Source organism: Salvelinus alpinus, chromosome 2 (assembly GCF_045679555.1).
Source record: "Salvelinus alpinus chromosome 2, SLU_Salpinus.1, whole genome shotgun sequence".
Taxonomy (NCBI): domain Eukaryota; kingdom Metazoa; phylum Chordata; class Actinopteri; order Salmoniformes; family Salmonidae; genus Salvelinus; species Salvelinus alpinus.
The window spans coordinates 123776554-123796230 of NC_092087.1; the positions used below are offsets into that span (position 1 = coordinate 123776554).

The following is a 19677-nucleotide window of genomic DNA, read 5'->3' on the forward strand; positions in this document are numbered from 1 at the left end:
TGTTATTTATTTATTTATTTTGCTCTTTTGCACCCCAGTATCTCATTGCACATTCATCTTCTGCACATCTATCACTCCAGTGTTTAATTGCTAAATTGTATTTAGTTCGCCACTACGGCCTATTTATTGCCTTACCTCCCTAATCTTACCTCATTTGCACACACTGTATATAGATTTTTTATATTGTGTTATTGACTGTACATTTGTTTATTCTATGTGTAACTCTGTGTTGTTGTTTGTGTCGCACTGCTTTGCTTTATCTTGGCCAGGTCGCAGTTGTAAATGAGAACTTGTTCTCAACTGGCCTACCTGGTTAAATAAAGGTGAAATAAAAAATAAAAATGTAGATCTTAATATCTGTCATTTAGATCTTAATATCTGTCATTTAGATGTTGTCTGTCATTTAGATGTTAATATCTGTCATTTAGATGTTAATATCTGTCATTTAGATCTTAATATCTGTCATTTAGATGTTGTCTGTCATTTAGATGTTAATATCTGTCATTTAGATGTTAATATCTGTCATTTAGATGTTAATATCTGTCATTTAGATCTTAATATCTGTCATTTAGATGTTAATATCTGTCATTTAGATGTTGTCTGTCATTTAGATCTTAATATCTGTCATTTAGATGTTGTCTGTCATTTAGATGTTAATATCTGTCGTTTAGATCTTAATATCTGTCATTTAGATGTTGTCTGTCATTTAGATGTTAATATCTGTCATTTAGATGTTAATATCTGTCATTTAGATCTTAATATCTGTCATTTAGATGTTAATATCTGTCATTTAGATGTTGTCTGTCATTTAGATCTTAATATCTGTCATTTAGATGTTGTCTGTCATTTAGATGTTAATATCTGTCGTTTAGATCTTAATATCTGTCATTTAGATGTTGTCTGTCATTTAGATGTTAATATCTGTCATTTAGATGTTAATATCTGTCATTTAGATGTTAATATCTGTCATTTAGATGTTAACATCTGTCATTTAGATGTTAATATCTGTCATTTAGATGTTAATATCTGTCATTTAGATCTTAATATCTGTCATTTAGATGTTGTATGTCATTTAGATCTTAATATCTGTCATTTAGCTCTTAAGATCTTAATATCTGTCATTTAGATCTTAATATCTGTCATTTAGATCTTAATATCTGTCATTTAGATCTTAATATCTGTCATTTAGATCGTAATATCTGTCATTTAGATCTTAATATCTGTCATTTAGATCTTAAGATCTTAATATCTGTCATTTAGATGTTGTCTGTCATTTAGATGTTAATATCTGTCATTTAGATGTTAATATCTGTCATTTAGATCTTAATATCTGTCATTTAGATCTTAAGATCTGTCATTTAGATCTTAAGATCTGTCATTTAGATCTTAATATCTGTCATTTAGATCTTAATATCTGTCATTTAGATCTTAAGATCTGTCATTTAGATCTTAATATCTGTCATTTAGATCGTAATATCTGTCATTTAGATCTTAATATCTGTCATTTAGATCCTAATATCTTAATATCTGTCATTTAGATCTTAAGATCTGTCATTTAGATCTTAAGATCTTAATATCTGTCATTTAGATGTTGTCTGTCATTTAGATGTTAATATCTGTCATTTAGATGTTAATATCTGTCATTTAGATCTTAATATCTGTCATTTAGATGTTGTCTGTCATTTAGATGTTAATATCTGTCATTTAGATGTTACCATCTGTCATTAGATGTTAATATCTGTCATTTAGATCTTAAGATCTTAATATCTGTCATTTAGATCTTAAGATCTTAATATCTGTCATTTAGATCTTAATATCTGTCATTTAGATCTTAAGATCTGTCATTTAGATCTTAAGATCTGTCATTTAGATCTTAAGATCTGTCATTTAGATCTTAATATCTGTCATTTAGATCTTAATATCTGAATTTAGATCTTAATATCTGTCATTTAGATCGTAATATCTGTCATTTAGATCGTAATATCTGTCATTTAGATCCTAATATCTTAATATCTGTCATTTAGATCTTAAGATCTGTCATTTAGATCTTAAGATCTGTCATTTAGATCTTAAGATCTGTCATTTAGATCTTAAGATCTGTCATTTAGATCTTAAGATCTGTCATTTAGATCTTAATATCTGTCATTTAGATCTTAATATCTGTCATTTAGATCTTAATATCTGTCATTTAGATCTTAATGTCTGTCATTTAGATCTTAATATCTGTCATTTAGATCTTAATGTCTGTCATTTAGATGTTAATATCTGTCATTTAGATCTTAATGTCTGTCATTTAGATCTTAATATCCGTCATTTAGATGTTGTCTATGTGTGACATGAGTGGTCATGTGTTACTTACCTCTTTAAAAGCCAGAGCTAGAATCGGTGTGTGTGTGTGTGTGCGCCTGCCTGTCTACAGTAATGGTACAAGGTAGACAAGATAACTCGTTTCATGAGTCTACTGTCATTAATCCACCACATGACTGTATCTTTGTTGAGAGGATAACCTTCCTACTGCAACACAACACTTTATTCATGTCCCATTTCTACCTTTCTTTCTCTCTTTCTCACTTCCTCTCTGACCTCCTTTGTCCTGCTTTCTCCTGACAAAGAACACACACACACACACACACACACACACACACACACACACACACACACACACACACACACACACACACACACACACACACACACACACACACACACACACACACACACACACACACACACACACACACACACACACACACACACAGTACCCTGTTTGTGGACTATGGAGAAGCCAGCTGTACCTTTTTTCTTCTAAAGCACAGGCATCTTTTGTGCTGTTGAAATGGCCCTCCAATACCCCACCGTTGTACAATAGAATCAGGTGACTCATATCTCAAATGCAACACTTCCATAAAAGTCAGGAGTTGTTAGGCAGTACAGATGGATTGGCATCTGGGGGGGGTATATTCACTTTCTGTTCTTTTTTTTTTGTCCGTTCAGAGTCAGACACAGATGATAACTTTAGAAGAGATACTGTACCGTCTCTACATTTAGTGGTGCATCAGGGTGAAACTCTCTGCAGGCAATGCTTTAGAGTGTTTGTGCCATTGGCGGGAGTGTGTGTGTGCGTGCATACTTGCTTGATTGTGTGTGCACACGATTTCTCATACCTTGTGTGCATGCGCGTGTGCGTGCATGTGCGCCTCCGTGTGTGTGGAAGGGTGTTGACTTGGCTGTGAGTTGGTATCTGGCATAGTAGTACTGTTCACAGAAGAGAGGGCCAGGGTGGTAGAGTGTTGGACATGGCTGGGCACATCTGCTGCCTGTATCCCTCTGGCAATGGGCATTAGTCTGGGCACACTGACTCCATTACACTCTGCCATGCCACACACACACACACACACACACACACACACACACACACACACACACACACACACACACACACACACACACACACACACACACACACACACACACACACACACACACACACACACACACACACACACACACACACACACACACACACACACACACACACATACACACACTCCGTTGTAGCTGGGTTTTCAGTTTCACGCATAGAGATGTAATGGCCTCCTCGGTGGCAGCAGGGGCCCATGATAAAAACAGGATTTGGGCCAAGTGCTCTCCCTCTATACAACTCTATGGTTTGACGTTATTTGATGTTAAAGATGAATGGGGATGGTGGAATTGTAGTACTTCAGTAGTAATGTACTCATGCATGAACTTAATATATGTGGAATGTGTTTGTGCGAGTGCTGCCTGTCCGTAATGGGATTCTACAATAGGAATGAACAACTCTTCTTCATCTGAACAGTCATTAGAAGGTTTTATCTTCTGTGTCTGTGAAGACCTTCTCTCTCTTTCTTCCTTTTCTGTCTGTCTGTCTCTCTCTCTCTCGTTCTCTCTCTCTCGTTCTCTTGCTCTTTCTCTCATTCTATCTCTCTGTTTTTCTCTTTCTCTCTCCTCTCTCCATTTCTCTCCCTGGTTCCTAGAGCAGATCCCTTCATCCTCTCTATAATGTTTATTATAATAATGTGTTTTCCTTAGCAAACAGAGCAGAAAAGGCGTAGGCAGGGCAGGCGTCTTGATCTGTGTGCGAGTGTGCTTGTGTGTGTGTGTGCATGCGTGCGTCCGTGCGTGTAGCACTGTAAAAATTAAACACATCCAGCTGCCGACACCAAGATACACACACACACACACACACACACACACACACACACACACACACACACACACACACACACACACACACACACACACACACACACACACACACACACACACACACACACACACACACACACACACACACACACACACACACACACACACACACCATGAGATATCCGTCCTCCTCCTGCTCTCTACTCTCTGTGTTGTTTTACTGTGAGTTCTGCGTTGTGTTAGACGAGTTCCCTAATATAACATAGGAACAGACCTGTGTTCGATCAAACACATACAGAATGCACGGCACACGGGTCACCAGAGAACTAGGCCCCTTTCACACTACTGAGCTGAGCAACCGCTGAGCTGTACTGTGCTGGCCTGGTTACTCATCCACCGTCGTTGCTGGAAAGGACAACATCTGAGCCAGCACAGTATGTCTCAGGTCAGCAGGAGAGTGTGAAAAGGGTAATAGATTGCATCCACTCAGGAACATTGAGAGGTTGAGAGGTTGAGTTAGTTTGCAGTGTGAATGAGTCAGGGAAAGGTAGAAGCTGAAAGGTTGGGAAGAGGTGAACTAAGTTTATGCAGGTGAGGAGGAAAAGGCGTTTTAGAGTGTTGGGATTCAGCTGCTGTAGCTGACTGTCTGGCTGGGCTTTCCAGTGAAAAGCGGTGAAATCGCATTTTAGTTAGCAGTAGTTAGCACTATTTGCATTGTCCCCCCCAACCCCTCTTTTACGCTGCTGCTACTCTCTGTATATCATATATGCATAGTCACTTTAACTATACATTCATGTGCATACTACCTCAATTAGCCCGACTAACGGGCCCCCGCGCACATTGACTACCTGGACTATCTGCATTTTGTCCCGATACCCACCACTCACCAACCCCTCTTTTACGCTGCTGCTACTCTGTTTATCATATGTGCATTGTCACTTTAACCATACCTCCATGTACATACTACCTCAATTAGCCCGACTAACCGGTGCCTGTATATAGCCTTGCTACTGTTATAGCCTCGCTACTGTTATTTTTCACTGTCTTTTTACTGTTGTTTTTATTTTTTACTTATCTATTGTTCACATAATACAGTTGAAGTCGGAAGTTTACATACACTTAGGTGGGAGTCACTGAAACTAGTTTTTCAACCACTCCACAAATTTCTTATTAACAAACTATAGTTTTGGCAAGTCGATTAGGACATCTACTTTGTGCATGACACAAGTCATTTTTACAACAATTGTTTACAGACAGATTATTTCCATTATAATTCACTGTATCACAATTCCAGTGGGTCAGAAGTTTACATACACTAAGTTGACTGTGCCTTTGAACAGCTTGGAAAATTCCAGAAAATGATGGCATGGCTTTAGAAGCTTCTGATAGGCTTATTGACATCATTTGAGTAAATTGGAGGTGTACCTGTGGATGTATTTCAAGGCCTACCTTCAAACTCTAAAGAAATCAGCCAAGCCCTCAGAAAAAAAATTGTAGACCTCCACAAGTCTGGTTCATCCTTGGGAGCAATTTCCAAATGCCTGAAGGTGCCACGTTCATCTGTACAAACAATAGTACGCAAGTATAAACACCATGGGACCACATAGCTGTCATACCGCTCAGGAAGGAGACACGTTCTGTCTCTTAGAGATGAACTTACTTTGGTGCGAAAAGTGCAAATCAATCCCAGAACAACAGCAAAGGATCTTGGGAAGATGCTGGAAGAAACAGGTACAGAAGTATCTATATCCACAGTAAAACGAGTCCTATATCGACATAACCTGAAAGGACGCTGAGCAGGGAAGAAGCCACTGCTCCAAAACCGCCATAAAAATGCCAGACTACGGTTAGAAACTTCACATGGGGACAAAGATCGTACTTTTTGGAGAAATGTCCTCTGGTCTGATGAAACAAAAATAGAACCGTTTGGCCATAATGACCATCGTTATGTTTGGAGGAAAAAGGGGGAGGCTTGCAAGCCAAAGAACACCATCCCAACCGTGAAGCACGTGAAGCATCATGTTGTGGGGGTGCTTTGCTGCAGGAGGGGCTTGTGCACTTCACAAAATAGATGGCATCATGAGGTAGGAAAATTATGTGGTTATGTTGAAGCAACATCTCAAGACATCAGTCAGGAAGTTAAAGCTGGGTCGCAAATGGGTCTTCCAAATGGACACTGACCCCAAGCATACTTCCAAGGTTGTGGCAAAATGGCTTAAGGACAACAAAGTCAAGGTATTGGAGTGGCCATCACAAAGCCTTGACCTCAATCCTATAGAAAATTTGTGGGCAGAACTGAAAAAGCGTGTGCGAACAAGGAGGCCTACAAACCTGACTCAGTTACACCAGCTCTGTCAGGAGGAATGGCCAAAAATTCACCCAACTTATTGTGGGAAGCTTGTAGAAGTCTACCCGCAACGTTTAACCCAAGTTAAACAATTTAAAGGCAATGCTACCAAATACTAATTGAGTGTATGTATACTTCTGACCCACTGGGAATGTGATGAAATAGATCCAATCTGAAATAAATCATTCTCTCTACTATTATTCTGACATTTCACATTCTTAAAATAAAGTGGTGATCCTAACTGACCTAAGACAGGGAATTTTTACTAGGATTAAATGTCAGGAGTTGTGAGAAACTGAGTTGAAATGTATTTGGCTAAGGTGTATTTCAACTTTCGACTTCAACTGTACCTATTTGTTACTTAAAAATTGCACTGTTGGTTAGTAAGTAAGCATTTCACTGTAAGGTCTACCTACACCTGTTGTATTCGACACACGTGACAAATAAACGTTGATTTGATTTGGAATAGCATCACTGTATTGGCAGCTATTAGCATTGGTGGAAGCAGTGGTTGTGCTAGCCACTAGCTAGCACAACGTTGACCGCCTGGCTGGCCTGTCCAGTGGACACGTGGTGAAACCCGGAGCAGATGTTAGCGGTGGAATAGACTGTTGATTGGTGGACGAGGTGTCATGATGAAGGGAGAAAAGGAAGAGAGGAGGAGAGAGGAGCCTGGAGAATGAATGGAGGGAGAGAGAAGGAAGGAGAATGATGAATGGAGGGAGAGGGAAGGAAGTGTGGAGTGAGAGGATAACAGGTATTTAAGCTCTCTTTTTCTTTCTTTCTATCTCTTATTTTTCTCTGTCTCTTTCTCTTACTCTCTCTTTCTCCCTGTCTCTTTTCCCCTCTCTCTTTTCCACTCTCTCTTTTCACCTCTCTTTCCCCCTCTCTCTTTTCCCCTCTCTTTCCCCCTCTCTCTTTTCCCCTTTCTTTCCCCCTCTCTCTTTTCCCCGCTCTTTCCCCTCTCTCTTTCCCCCTCTCTCTTTCCCCCTCTCTCTTTCCCCTCTCTCTTTCCCCTCTCTCTTCCCCCCTCTCTCTTCCCCCCTCTCTCTTTTCCCCTCTCTCTTTCCCCCTCTCTCTTTCCCCTCTCTTTTCACCTCTTTCCCCCCTCTCTCTTTTCCCCTCTCTTTCCCCCTCTCTCTTTTACACTCTCTCTTTCCCCCTCTCTCTTTCCCCCTCTCTCTTCCCCCTCTCTTTCCCCCTCTCTCTTTTCCCCTCTCTCTTCCCCCCCTCTCTTTTCACCTCTCTTTTCCCCCTCTCTCTTTCCCCCTCTCTCTTTCCCCCTCTCTCTTCCCCCTCTCTCTTTCCCCCTCTCTCTTCCCCCCCTCTCTTTCCCCCTCTCTCTCCTTCCCCTCTCTCTTCCCCCCTCTCTCTTTCCCCCTCTCTCTTCCCCCTCTCTCTTTCCCCCTCTCTTTCCCCCCCTCTCTTTCCCCCTCTCTCTTTCCCCTCTCTCTTTCCCCCTCTCTCTTTCCCCCTCTCTCTTTCCCCTCTCTCTTTCCCCCTCTCTCTTTCCCCCTCTCTCTTTTCCCCTCTCTCTTCCCCCTCTCTCTTTTCACCTCTCTTGCACCCCCTCTCTCTTTCCCTCTCTTTCCCCCTCTCTCTTTCCCCTCTCTTTCCCCCTCTCTCTTCCCCCCTCTCTTTCCCCCTCTCTCTTTCCCCCTCTCTCTTTCCCCCTCTCTCTTTCCCCCTCTCTCTTTCCCCCTCTCTCTCTTTCCCCTCTCTCTTTCCCCCTCTCTCTTTCCCCCTCTCTCTTTCCCCTCTCTCTTTTCACCTCTCTTGCCCCCCTCTCTCTTTCCCCCACTCTTTCCCCCTCTCTCTTTCCCCCTCTCTCTTTTCACCTCTCTCTTTCCCCTCTCACTTTCCCCCTCTCTATGTCCCCCTCTCTCTTCCCCCTCTCTCTTTCCCCCTCTCTCTTCCCCCCTCTCTTTCCCCCTCTCTATTTCCCCTCTCTTTCCCCCTCTCTTTCCCCCTCTCTCTTTCCCCCTCTCTCTTTCCCCCTCTCTCTTTCCCCCTCTCTCTTTCCCCCTCTCTCTTTCCCCCTCTCTCTTTCCCCCTCTCTCTTCCCCCCTCTCTCTTTCCCCTCTCTCTTCCCCCCTCTCTCTTTTCCCCCCTCTCTTTCCCCTCTCTTTCTTTCTCTTACACACTTTTTTATGCACATTAAGGAGTGATAGCTTCTAGCGCTTCTTGTACCCTTTCCCCTTGTATCCCTACTCTCTTTCCATGTATAATTTCCCTCTCTCCTCATCCCTCTCTCCTCCTCATCCCTCTCTCCTCCTCACCCTACATATCCTAATCCTGAGCTCTATTTTTACTCTCTCTCTCTCCTCTCTTTGTCCTTTTCTTCGCTCTCACTTTATCCATCTCTTTTTCTCTTCTCCTCTGGTGGGTCTTTCAGTTCTCAGAGGAGGCGTGCACACACACACACACACACACACACACACACACACACACACACACACACACACACACACACACACACACATACACTCACACTCACACTCACACTCACACTCACACTCACACACAGACACAGACACAGACACACACACACACACACACACACACACACACACACACACACACACACACACACACACACACACACACACACACACACACACACACACACACAATCCTTGGCAGGATGCTGCAGTACTGTCATACAGACACACACTCACAGATGGACGGACGCAGGCATGCACACACACACACTCACAAACACACACAAATAGACATTTAGGCAAGGTGCTGCAGGGCCAGCCCTTGTCAGTTCATATGAGTTATGTGTCCTCCATTAGCTTGTGAGTAGCATTGACCTCACAGGACAGACGTCAGAACACACACACACACACACCATCCATCCACACACATACACACACAAACACACAATCTCTTGCTTGAGTAACTCGAAATCTCTGTCTCTTCCAGCTTTGCACGAGTTCCCTACAGATCTGTTTACCCACAGGGAGAGGACAGAAGGAGCTGTGGCCCTACACGTCCTGTGTGTGAGTTCAGTCTTCTTCACTTTGATCTCAGTCTGTCTGTCTGTCTGTCTGTCTGTCTGTCTGTCTGTCTGTCTGTCTGTCTGTCTGTCTGTCTGTCTGTCTGTCTGTCTGTCTGTGTGTCTGTGTGTGTGTGTGTGTGTGTGTGTGTGTGTGTGTGTGTGTGTGTGTGTGTGTGTGTGTGTGTGTGTGTGTGTGTGTGTGTGTGTGTGTGTAGGTATCCAGGGGGTGGCAGGTGGCAAAAATCTGCCTTTCTGCTTCTGCCAACAACAACTGGACGCTGATTAAGGCAGCTCCCCGCACCTCTCTGATTCAGAGGCGTTGGGTTAAATGCAGAAGACACATTTTGATTGAATGCATTCAGTTGTACAACTGAATAGGTATCCCCTTTTCCACTAGGTACTAGGTATCCCCTTTCCACTCGGTATCCCCTTTCCCACTAGGTATCCCCTTTTCCACTAGGTATCCCCTTTCCACTCGGTATCCCCTTTCCCACTAGGTATCCCCTTTCCCACTAGGTATCCCCTTTCCACTCGGTATCCCCTTTCCCACTCGGTATCCCCTTTCCCACTCGGTATCCCCTTTCCCACTAGGTATCCCCTTTCCCACTAGGTATCCCCTTTCCCACTAGGTATCCCCTTTCCCACTAGGTATCCCCTTTCCCACTAGGTATCCCCTTTCCACTCGGTATCCCCTTTCCCACTCGGTATCCCCTTTCCCACTAGGTATCCCCTTTCCCATTAGGTATCCCCTTTTCCACTTAGGTATCCCCTTTCCCACTAGGTATCCCCTTTCCCACTAGGTATCCCCATTCCACTCGGTATCCCCTTTCCCACTAGGTATCCCCTTTCCCACTAGGTATCCCCTTTTCCACTCGGTATCCCTTTTCCCACTAGGTATCCCCTTTCCACTCGGTATCCCCTTTTCCACTTGGGTATCCCCTTTCCCACTAGGTATCCCCTTTCCCACTAGGTATCCCCTTTCCCACTAGGTATCCCCTTTTCCACTAGGTATCCCCTTTCCCACTAGGTATCCCCTTTTCCACTCGGTATCCCCTTTCCCATTAGGTATCCCCTTTCCACTCGGTATCCCCTTTTCCACTTAGGTATCCCCTTTCCCACTAGGTATCCCCTTTCCCACTAGGTATCCCCTTTTCCACTAGGTATCCCCTTTCCCACTAGGTATCCCCTTTCCCATTAGGTTTCCCCTTTCCACTCGGTATCCCCTTTTCCACTTAGGTATCCCCTTTCCACTCGGTATCCCCTTTCCCACTAGGTATCCCCTTTCCACTCGGTATCCCCTTTCCCACTAGGTATCCCCTTTCCCATTAGGTATCCCCTTTCCACTCGGTATCCCCTTTCCCACTCGGTATCCCCTTTCCACTCGGTATCCCCTTTCCCACTAGGTATCCCCTTTCCACTCGGTATCCCCTTTCCCACTAGGTATCCCCTTTCCCATTAGGTATCCCCTTTTCCACTTAGGTATCCCCTTTCCCACTAGGTATCCCCTTTCCCACTAGGTATCCCCTTTCCCACTAGGTATCCCCTTTCCCACTAGGTATCCCCTTTCCCACTAGGTATCCCCTTTCCCACTAGGTATCCCCTTTCCCACTAGGTATCCCCTTTCCCACTAGGTATCCCCTTTCCCACTAGGTATCCCCTTTCCCACTAGGTATCCCCTTTCCCACTAGGTATCCCCTTTCCCACTAGGTATCCCCTTTCCCACTAGGTATCCCCTTTCCCACTAGGTATCCCCTTTCCCACTAGGTATCCCCTTTCCCACTCGGTATCCCCTTTCCCACTAGGTATCCCCTTTCCCACTAGGTATCCCCTTTCCCACTAGGTATCCCCTTTCCCACTCGGTATCCCCTTTCCCACTAGGTATCCCCTTTCCCACTAGGTATCCCCTTTCTCCACTTAGGTATCCCCTTTCCCACTAGGTATCCCCTTTCCCACTAGGTATCCCCTTTCCCACTAGGTATCCCCTTTCCCACTAGGTATCCCCTTTCCCACTAGGTATCCCCTTTCCCACTCGGTATCCCCTTTCCCACTAGGTATCCCCTTTCCCACTAGGTATCCCCTTTCCACTCAGGTATCCCCTTTCCCACTAGGTATCCCCTTTCCCACTAGGTATCCCCTTTCCACTAGGTATCCCCTTTCCCACTAGGTATCCCCTTTCCCACTAGGTATCCCCTTTCCACTCGGTATCCCCTTTCCCACTCGGTATCCCCTTTCCACTCGGTATCCCCTTTCCCACTAGGTATCCCCTTTCCCATTAGGTATCCCCTTTTCCACTTAGGTATCCCCTTTCCCACTAGGTATCCCCTTTCCCACTAGGTATCCCCTTTCCCACTCGGTATCCCCTTTCCCACTAGGTATCCCCTTTCCCACTAGGTATCCCCTTTCCCACTAGGTATCCCCTTTCCCACTAGGTATCACCTTTCCACTCGGTATCCCCTTTTCCACTTAGGTATCCCCTTTCCCACTAGGTATCCCCTTTCCCACTAGGTATCCCCTTTCCCACTAGGTATCCCCTTTCCCACTAGGTATCCCCTTTCCCACTAGGTATCCCCTTTCCACTCGGTATCCCCTTTCCCACTAGGTATCCCCTTTCCCACTAGGTATCCCCTTTCCCACTAGGTATCCCCTTTCCCACTAGGTATCCTCTTTCCCACTAGGTATCCCCTTTCCCACTAGGTATCCCCTTTCCCACTAGGTATCCCCTTTCCACTCGGTATCCCCTTTCCCACTAGGTATCCCCTTTCCCACTAGGTATCCCCTTTCCACTCGGTATCCCCTTTCCCACTAGGTATCCCCTTTCCCACTAGGTATCCCCTTTCCCACTAGGTATCCCCTTTCCCACTAGGTATCCCCTTTCCACTCGGTATCCCCTTTTCCACTAGGTATCCCCTTTCCCACTAGGTATCCCCTTTCCACTCGGTATCCCCTTTCCCACTAGGTATCCCCTTTCCCATTAGGTATCCCCTTTTCCACTTAGGTATCCCCTTTCCCACTAGGTATCCCCTTTCCCACTAGGTATCCCCTTTCCCACTAGGTATCCCCTTTCCCACTAGGTATCCCCTTTTCCACTCGGTATCCCCTTTCCCACTAGGTATCCCCTTTCCACTCGGTATCCCCTTTTCCACTTAGGTATCCCCTTTCCCACTAGGTATCCCCTTTCCCACTAGGTATCCCCTTTCCCACTAGGTATCCCCTTTCCCACTAGGTATCCCCTTTCCCACTAGGTATCCCCTTTCCCACTAGGTATCCCCTTTCCCACTAGGTATCCCCTTTCCCACTAGGTATCCCCTTTCCCACTCGGTATCCCCTTTCCCACTAGGTATCCCCTTTCCCACTAGGTATCCCCTTTCCCACTAGGTATCCCCTTTCCCACTAGGTATCCCCTTTCCCACTAGGTATCCCCTTTCCACTCGGTATCCCCTTTCCACTCGGTATCCCCTTTCCCACTAGGTATCCCCTTTCCACTCGGTATCCCCTTTTCCACTAGGTATCCCCTTTCCCATTAGGTATCCCCTTTCCACTCGGTATCCCCTTTTCCACTTAGGTATCCCCTTTCCCACTAGGTATCCCCTTTCCCACTAGGTATCCCCTTTCCCACTAGGTATCCCCTTTCCCACTAGGTATCCCCTTTCCCACTAGGTATCCTCTTTCCCACTAGGTATCCCCTTTCCCACTAGGTATCCCCTTTCCCACTAGGTATCCCCTTTCCCACTAGGTATCCCCTTTCCACTCGGTATCCCCTTTCCCACTAGGTATCCCCTTTCCCACTAGGTATCCCCTTTCCCATTAGGTATCCCCTTTCCACTCGGTATCCCCTTTCCCACTAGGTATCCCCTTTCCCACTAGGTATCCCCTTTCCACTAGGTATCCCCTTTCCACTCGGTATCCCCTTTCCCACTCGGTATCCCCTTTCCCACTAGGTATCCCCTTTCCCACTAGGTATCCCCTTTCCCATTAGGTATCCCCTTTCCACTCGGTATCCCCTTTTCCACTTAGGTATCCCCTTTCCCACTAGGTATCCCCTTTCCACTCGGTATCCCCTTTCCCACTAGGTATCCCCTTTCCCATTAGGTATCCCCTTTTCCACTTAGGTATCCCCTTTCCCACTAGGTATCCCCTTTCCCACTAGGTATCCCCTTTCCACTAGGTATCCCCTTTCCCACTAGGTATCCCCTTTTCCACTCGGTATCCCCTTTCCCATTAGGTATCCCCTTTCCACTCGGTATCCCCTTTTCCACTTAGGTATCCCCTTTCCCACTAGGTATCCCCTTTCCCACTAGGTATCCCCTTTCCCACTAGGTATCCCCTTTCCCACTAGGTATCCCCTTTCCCACTAGGTATCCCCTTTCCCACTAGGTATCCTCTTTCCACTCGGTATCCCCTTTCCCACTAGGTATCCCCTTTCCCATTAGGTATCCCCTTTCCCACTAGGTATCCCCTTTCCACTCGGTATCCCCTTTCCCACTAGGTATCCCCTTTCCCACTAGGTATCCCCTTTCCCACTAGGTATCCCCTTTCCACTCGGTATCCCCTTTCCCACTAGGTATCCCCTTTCACACTAGGTATCCCCTTTCCACTAGGTATCCCCTTTCCACTCGGTATCCCCTTTCCCACTCGGTATCCCCTTTCCCACTAGGTATCACCTTTCCCACTAGGTATCCCCTTTCCCATTAGGTTTCCCCTTTCCACTCGGTATCCCCTTTTCCACTAGGTATCCCCTTTCCACTCGGTATCCCCTTTCCCACTAGGTATCCCCTTTCCACTCGGTATCCCCTTTCCCACTAGGTATCCCCTTTCCCATTAGGTATCCCCTTTTCCACTTAGGTATCCCCTTTCCCACTAGGTATCCCCTTTCCCACTAGGTATCCCCTTTCCACTCGGTATCCCCTTTCCCACTAGGTATCCCCTTTTCCACTCGGTATCCCCTTTCCCACTAGGTATCCCCTTTCCACTCGGTATCCCCTTTTCCACTTAGGTATCCCCTTTCCCACTAGGTATCCCCTTTCCCACTAGGTATCCCCTTTCCCACTAGGTATCCCCTTTTCCACTAGGTATCCCCTTTCCCACTAGGTATCCCCTTTCCCACTAGGTATCCCCTTTCCCACTCGGTATCCCCTTTCCCACTAGGTATCCCCTTTCCCACTTAGGTATCCCCTTTCCCACTTAGGTATCCCCTTTCCCACTAGGTATCCCCTTTCCCACTAGGTATCCCCTTTCCCACTAGGTATCCCCTTTCCCACTAGGTATCCCCTTTTCCACTCGGTATCCCCTTTCCCACTAGGTATCCCCTTTCCACTCGGTATCCCCTTTCCCACTTAGGTATCCCCTTTCCCACTAGGTATCCCCTTTCCCACTAGGTATCCCCTTTCCCACTCGGTATCCCCTTTCCCACTAGGTATCCCCTTTCCCACTAGGTATCCCCTTTCCCACTAGGTATCCCCTTTCCCACTCGGTATCCCCTTTCCCACTAGGTATCCCCTTTCCCACTAGGTATCCCCTTTCCCACTAGGTATCCCCTTTCCCACTCGGTATCCCCTTTCCCACTAGGTATCCCCTTTCCCACTAGGTATCCCCTTTCCACTAGGTATCCCCTTTCCACTCGGTATCCCCTTTCCCACTCGGTATCCCCTTTCCCACTAGGTATCACCTTTCCCACTAGGTATCCCCTTTCCCATTAGGTATCCCCTTTCCACTCGGTATCCCCTTTTCCACTAGGTATCCCCTTTCCCACTAGGTATCCCCTTTCCACTCGGTATCCCCTTTCCCACTAGGTATCCCCTTTCCCATTAGGTATCCCCTTTTCCACTTAGGTATCCCCTTTCCCACTAGGTATCCCCTTTCCCACTAGGTATCCCCTTTCCACTCGGTATCCCCTTTCCCACTAGGTATCCCCTTTTCCACTCGGTATCCCCTTTCCCACTAGGTATCCCCTTTCCACTCGGTATCCCCTTTTCCACTTAGGTATCCCCTTTCCCACTATGTATCCCCTTTCCCACTAGGTATCCCCTTTCCCACTAGGTATCCCCTTTTCCACTAGGTATCCCCTTTCCCACTAGGTATCCCCTTTTCCACTCGGTATCCCCTTTCCCACTAGGTATCCCTTTTCCCACTAGGTATCCCCTTTTCCACTTAGGTATCCCCTTTCCCACTAGGTATCCCCTTTCCCACTAGGTATCCCCTTTCCCACTAGGTATCCCCTTTCCCACTAGGTATCCCCTTTCCCACTAGGTATCCCCTTTCCCACTCGGTATCCCCTTTCCCACTAGGTATCCCCTTTCCTACTAGGTATCCCCTTTCCCACTCGGTATCCCCTTTCCCACTAGGTATCCCCTTTCCCACTAGGTATCCCCTTTCCACTCGGTATCCCCTTTCCCACTAGGTATCCCCTTTCCCACTCGGTATCCCCTTTCCCACTAGGTATCCCCTTTCCACTCGGTATCCCCTTTCCCACTAGGTATCCCCTTTCCCACTAGGTATCCCCTTTCCCACTAGGTATCCCCTTTCCACTCGGTATCCCCTTTCCCACTAGGTATCCCCTTTCACACTAGGTATCCCCTTTCCACTAGGTATCCCCTTTCCACTCGGTATCCCCTTTCCCACTCGGTATCCCCTTTCCCACTAGGTATCACCTTTCCCACTAGGTATCCCCTTTCCCATTAGGTATCCCCTTTCCACTCGGTATCCCCTTTTCCACTAGGTATCCCCTTTCCCACTAGGTATCCCCTTTCCACTCGGTATCCCCTTTCCCACTAGGTATCCCCTTTCCCATTAGGTATCCCCTTTTCCACTTAGGTATCCCCTTTCCCACTAGGTATCCCCTTTCCCACTAGGTATCCCCTTTCCACTCGGTATCCCCTTTCCCACTAGGTATCCCCTTTTCCACTCGGTATCCCCTTTCCCACTAGGTATCCCCTTTCCACTCGGTATCCCCTTTTCCACTTAGGTATCCCCTTTCCCACTATGTATCCCCTTTCCCACTAGGTATCCCCTTTCCCACTAGGTATCCCCTTTTCCACTAGGTATCCCCTTTCCCACTAGGTATCCCCTTTTCCACTCGGTATCCCCTTTCCCACTAGGTATCCCTTTTCCCACTAGGTATCCCCTTTTCCACTTAGGTATCCCCTTTCCCACTAGGTATCCCCTTTCCCACTAGGTATCCCTTTTTCCACTAGGTATCCCCTTTCCCACTAGGTATCCCCTTTCCCACTAGGTATCCCCTTTCCCACTCGGTATCCCCTTTCCCACTAGGTATCCCCTTTCCTACTAGGTATCCCCTTTCCCACTCGGTATCCCCTTTCCCACTAGGTATCCCCTTTCCCACTAGGTATCCCCTTTCCACTCGGTATCCCCTTTCCCACTAGGTATCCCCTTTCCCACTCGGTATCCCCTTTCCCACTAGGTATCCCCTTTCCCACTAGGTATCCCCTTTCCACTCGGTATCCCCTTTCCCACTAGGTATCCCCTTTCCCACTCGGTATCCCCTTTCCCACTAGGTATCCCCTTTCCCACTAGGTATCCCCTTTCCCACTCGGTATCCCCTTTCCCACTAGGTATCCCCTTTCCCACTAGGTATCCCCTTTTCCACTTAGGTATCCCCTTTCCCATTAGGTATCCCCTTTCCCACTAGGTATCCCCTTTCCCATTAGGTATCCCCTTTTCCACTAGGTATCCCCTTTTCCACTAGGTATCCCCTTTCCCATTAGGTATCCCCTTTTCCACTAGGTATCCCCTTTCCCACTAGGTATCCCCTTTTCCACTAGGTATCCCCTTTTCCACTAGGTATCCCCTTTCCCATTAGGTATCCCCTTTCCCACTAGGTATCCCCTTTTCCACTAGGTATCCCCTTTCCCACTAGGTATCCCCTTTTCCACTAGGTATCCCCTTGTCCACTAGGTATCCCCTTTCCATTAGGTATCCGCTTTCCCATTAGGTATCCCCTTTTCCGCTAGGTATCCCCTTTTCCACTAGGTATCCCCTTTCCCATTAGGTATCCTCTTTTCCACTAAGTATCCCCTTTTCCACTAGGTATCCCCTTTCCCACTAGGTATCCCCTTTCCCACTCGGTATCCCCTTTCCCACTAGGTATCCCCTTTCCCACTAGGTATCCCCTTTCCCACTAGGTATCCCCTTTCCCACTAGGTATCCCCTTTCCCACTAGGTATCCTCTTTCCACTCGGTATCCCCTTTCCCACTAGGTATCCCCTTTCCCATTAGGTATCCCCTTTCCCACTAGGTATCCCCTTTCCACTCGGTATCCCCTTTCCCACTAGGTATCCCCTTTCCCACTAGGTATCCCCTTTCCCACTAGGTATCCCCTTTCCACTCGGTATCCCCTTTCCCACTAGGTATCCCCTTTCACACTAGGTATCCCCTTTCCACTAGGTATCCCCTTTCCACTCGGTATCCCCTTTCCCACTCGGTATCCCCTTTCCCACTAGGTATCACCTTTCCCACTAGGTATCCCCTTTCCCATTAGGTATCCCCTTTCCACTCGGTATCCCCTTTTCCACTAGGTATCCCCTTTCCCACTAGGTATCCCCTTTCCACTCGGTATCCCCTTTCCCACTAGGTATCCCCTTTCCCATTAGGTATCCCCTTTTCCACTTAGGTATCCCCTTTCCCACTAGGTATCCCCTTTCCCACTAGGTATCCCCTTTCCACTTGGTATCCCCTTTCCCACTAGGTATCCCCTTTTCCACTCGGTATCCCCTTTCCCACTAGGTATCCCCTTTCCACTCGGTATCCCCTTTTCCACTTAGGTATCCCCTTTCCCACTATGTATCCCCTTTCCCACTAGGTATCCCCTTTCCCACTAGGTATCCCCTTTTCCACTAGGTATCCCCTTTCCCACTAGGTATCCCCTTTTCCACTCGGTATCCCCTTTCCCACTAGGTATCCCCTTTCCCACTAGGTATCCCCTTTTCCACTTAGGTATCCCCTTTCCCACTAGGTATCCCCTTTCCCACTAGGTATCCCTTTTTCCACTAGGTATCCCCTTTCCCACTAGGTATCCCCTTTCCCACTAGGTATCCCCTTTCCCACTCGGTATCCCCTTTCCCACTAGGTATCCCCTTTCCTACTAGGTATCCCCTTTCCCATTAGGTATCCCCTTTTCCACTTAGGTATCCCCTTTCCCACTAGGTATCCCCTTTCCCACTAGGTATCCCCTTTCCCATTAGGTGTCCTCTTTCCACTCGGTATCCCCTTTCCCACTAGGTATCCCCTTTCCCACTTGGTATCCCCTTTCCCACTCGGTATCCCCTTTCCCACTAGGTATCCCCTTTCCCACTAGGTATCCCCTTTCCACTCGGTATCCCCTTTCCCACTAGGTATCCCCTTTCCCACTCGGTATCCCCTTTCCCACTAGGTATCCCCTTTCCCACTAGGTATCCCCTTTCCACTCGGTATCCCCTTTCCCACTAGGTATCCCCTTTCCCACTCGGTATCCCCTTTCCCACTAGGTATCCCCTTTCCCACTAGGTATCCCCTTTCCCACTCGGTATCCCCTTTCCCACTAGGTATGCCCTTTCCCACTAGGTATCCCCTTTTCCACTTAGGTATCCCCTTTCCCATTAGGTATCCCCTTTTCCACTAGGTATCCCCTTTCCCACTAGGTATCCCCTTTTCCACTAGGTATCCCCTTTTCCACTAGGTATCCCCTTTCCCATTAGGTATCCCCTTTCCCACTAGGTATCCCCTTTTCCACTAGGTATCCCCTTTCCCACTAGGTATCCCCTTTTCCACTAGGTATCCCCTTGTCCACTAGGTATCCCCTTTTCCACTAGGTATCACCTTTCCCATTAGGTATCCCCTTTCCCACTAGGTATCCCCTTTTCCACTTAGGTATCCCCTTTCCCACTAGGTATCCCCTTTCCCATTAGGTATCCCCTTTTCCACTAGGTATCCCCTTTTCCATTAGGTATCCCCTTTTCCACTAGGTATCCCCTTTCCCACTAGGTATCCCCTTTCCCATGTCTCTGTGCGTGTCTTTAATCAACCTTTCACATTCATAACACCTCAATAAACTATTTTAAGTTCCCGTAAAAAAGAAATCACACACTCAACACAGTGGAAAACTAACAACTTCACGTCAGTCCCCCCTGTATTTCTCGGCTGGCTG

General features: G+C 47.0%; 1 protein-coding gene across 1 annotated transcript in view; it reads left to right on the top strand.

Annotated features, from left to right (window-relative positions):
- Positions 1-19677, top strand: part of LOC139568544 (sodium/potassium/calcium exchanger 3-like) — an 85442-nt gene that overhangs the window by 48787 nt on the left and 16978 nt on the right. The window contains exon 3 of the mRNA XM_071390449.1: positions 9464-9540. Coding sequence (XP_071246550.1) covers positions 9464-9540 — 77 coding nt within the window. The remainder of the gene's footprint in view (positions 1-9463; positions 9541-19677) is intronic.